Below are 1937 nucleotides of genomic sequence, written 5' to 3' on the forward strand. Positions count from 1 at the left end.
ATTAAATCTTTAAAATAACCTGAGTGGAAAATTAACTCTTGATTTAATGGCTTAAATAAACCTTAATGTTCATCTTATTCACCTCTAAAATCATTTATCTTGTTGACAAAAGACCCAGAAACCTGCTGCTGTCCTGCACTGCCCCCTGCTGGTGAACAGAACAACAGAAGAGTTTTAAAATTAAACATTTCTGAAGTCAGAGCAGAAACAATCTTTGTTATATTTTATTTAATATCTTGTCTCAGTCACATCATTCAGTTTAATAAATATTAAAACTTTCTGTTCAAGTTTTGTTCCAGTCAGACTTGGTCCATATTTTTAATTTACATCACATTTCCATCATATGAACCACATTTCTTCTTCAGAAATTAAATAAAAATCTAAAAACAAAAGCGAGAGCTTAAAGAAACACTGATGGAAGGTTTTTTTTATTAGCTGTGAGTTTCTGGACTTTTAAAACTTAAATAAACTTAAATAAACAAAGTTTAGTTTTGTGCGTCTGCAGCTTCTTAATTCACAGAAAATAAATTTTAAAGTTCTGAGTCTATTTACAGGAATAAATTACATTTAGTTATAAAACTACAAATAAATAAATGAGTCCAGGTAAGGAGCTGGGGTTCTGGTTCTGGATGGACTCCTCAGGTCTGGAGGGTCAGCAGGTGTTTGTGGGCGGAGCCTAGCTGACAGACTTGAGTTTGGACCAGGGGTGTGTCCCGCGGACGTCCAGCGGTGCGTCGTTGTGGTAGATGTGGTTGCAGAGGTCRTCCAGTGGCGGCTCAGGGTCCGAGGTGGAGAACTGAGCCGCCTCCTCCACCTCCTTACGGATCTCAGAGTCCAGCTCCTGCCGGGCCAGAGGGAGCGGGCTTTAGTTTCCACAAGGAAACAGGAAGTTCTTGTGTTTTTACATAAACAGAAAGATCAATAAACAAATCTATAATCAGGCTGGTGTGGGAGCTCAGGTCCTGGTTCTGGTTCTGCTGAGACCTCCTCCACTTTACTGAGGAGATTATTTACAGACTCCTCAAAACATCTGAGCTCCTCAAAGTCAAAGACTTTCTAAGAATAATCTGACAGCTAAAATTCAGCTTGTTTTCTGTTATTCTGCTCAGAACAAACAGCAGCTAAAAACACCTTCCTCTGATGTTTCAGCTGATGTCTGCCTGAACAAACAGCTAAAATCACCTACCTCTGATGTTTCGGCTGATGTCTGCCTGAACAAACAGCAGCTAAAATCACCTCCCTCTGATGTTTCGGCTGATGTCTGCCTGAATAAACAGCAGCTAAAACATCTTCCTCTGATGTTTCAGCTGATGTCTGCCTGAACATACAGCAGCTAAAATCACCTCCCTCTGATGTTTCGGCTGTTTGCCTGAACAAACAGCAGCTAAAAACACCTTCCTCTGATGTTTCGGCTGATGTCTGCCTGAACAAACAGCAGCTAAAATCACCTTCTGATGTTTCGGCTGATGTCTGCCTGAACAAACAGCAGCTAAAATCACCTTCTGATGTTTCGGCTGTTTGCCTGAACAAACAGCAGCTAAAATCACCTTCTGATGTTTCGGCTGATGTCTGCCTGAACAAACAGCAGCTAAAATCACCTTCTGATGTTTTGGCTGATGTCTGCCTGAACAAACAGCAGCTAAAATCACCTTCTGATGTTTCAGCTGATGTCTGCCTGAACAAACAGCAGCTAAACACACCATCCTCTGATGTTTCAGCTGATGTCTGCCTGAACAAACAGCAGCTAAAAACCCCTTCCTCTGATGTTTCGGTTGATGTCTGCCTGAACAAACAGCAGCTAAAAACACCTTCCTCTGATGTTTTGGCTGTTTGCCTGAACAAACAGCAGCTAAAAACACCTTCCTCTGATGTTTCAGCTGTTTGCCTGAACAAACAGCAGCTAAAATCACCTTCTGATGTTTCAGCTGATGTCTGCC

At 41.5% G+C, this 1937-nt stretch overlaps 1 protein-coding gene across 2 annotated transcripts in view; it reads right to left on the minus strand.

Moving 5' to 3' along the window:
- Positions 1-206: 206 nt before the first annotated feature.
- LOC106531840 (pyruvate dehydrogenase E1 subunit alpha 1) overlaps positions 207-1937 on the minus strand; it is a gene marked incomplete in the record, with an annotated part of 12461 nt that continues 10730 nt past the window's right edge. For both annotated transcript variants that reach the window (XM_014027772.1, XM_014027773.1), the window contains 1 exon segment: positions 207-841. In XM_014027772.1, coding sequence (XP_013883226.1) covers positions 677-841 — 165 coding nt within the window.

This window comes from Austrofundulus limnaeus, unplaced genomic scaffold (genome assembly GCF_001266775.1).
Source record: "Austrofundulus limnaeus strain Quisiro unplaced genomic scaffold, Austrofundulus_limnaeus-1.0 Scaffold681, whole genome shotgun sequence".
NCBI classification, from domain to species: domain Eukaryota; kingdom Metazoa; phylum Chordata; class Actinopteri; order Cyprinodontiformes; family Rivulidae; genus Austrofundulus; species Austrofundulus limnaeus.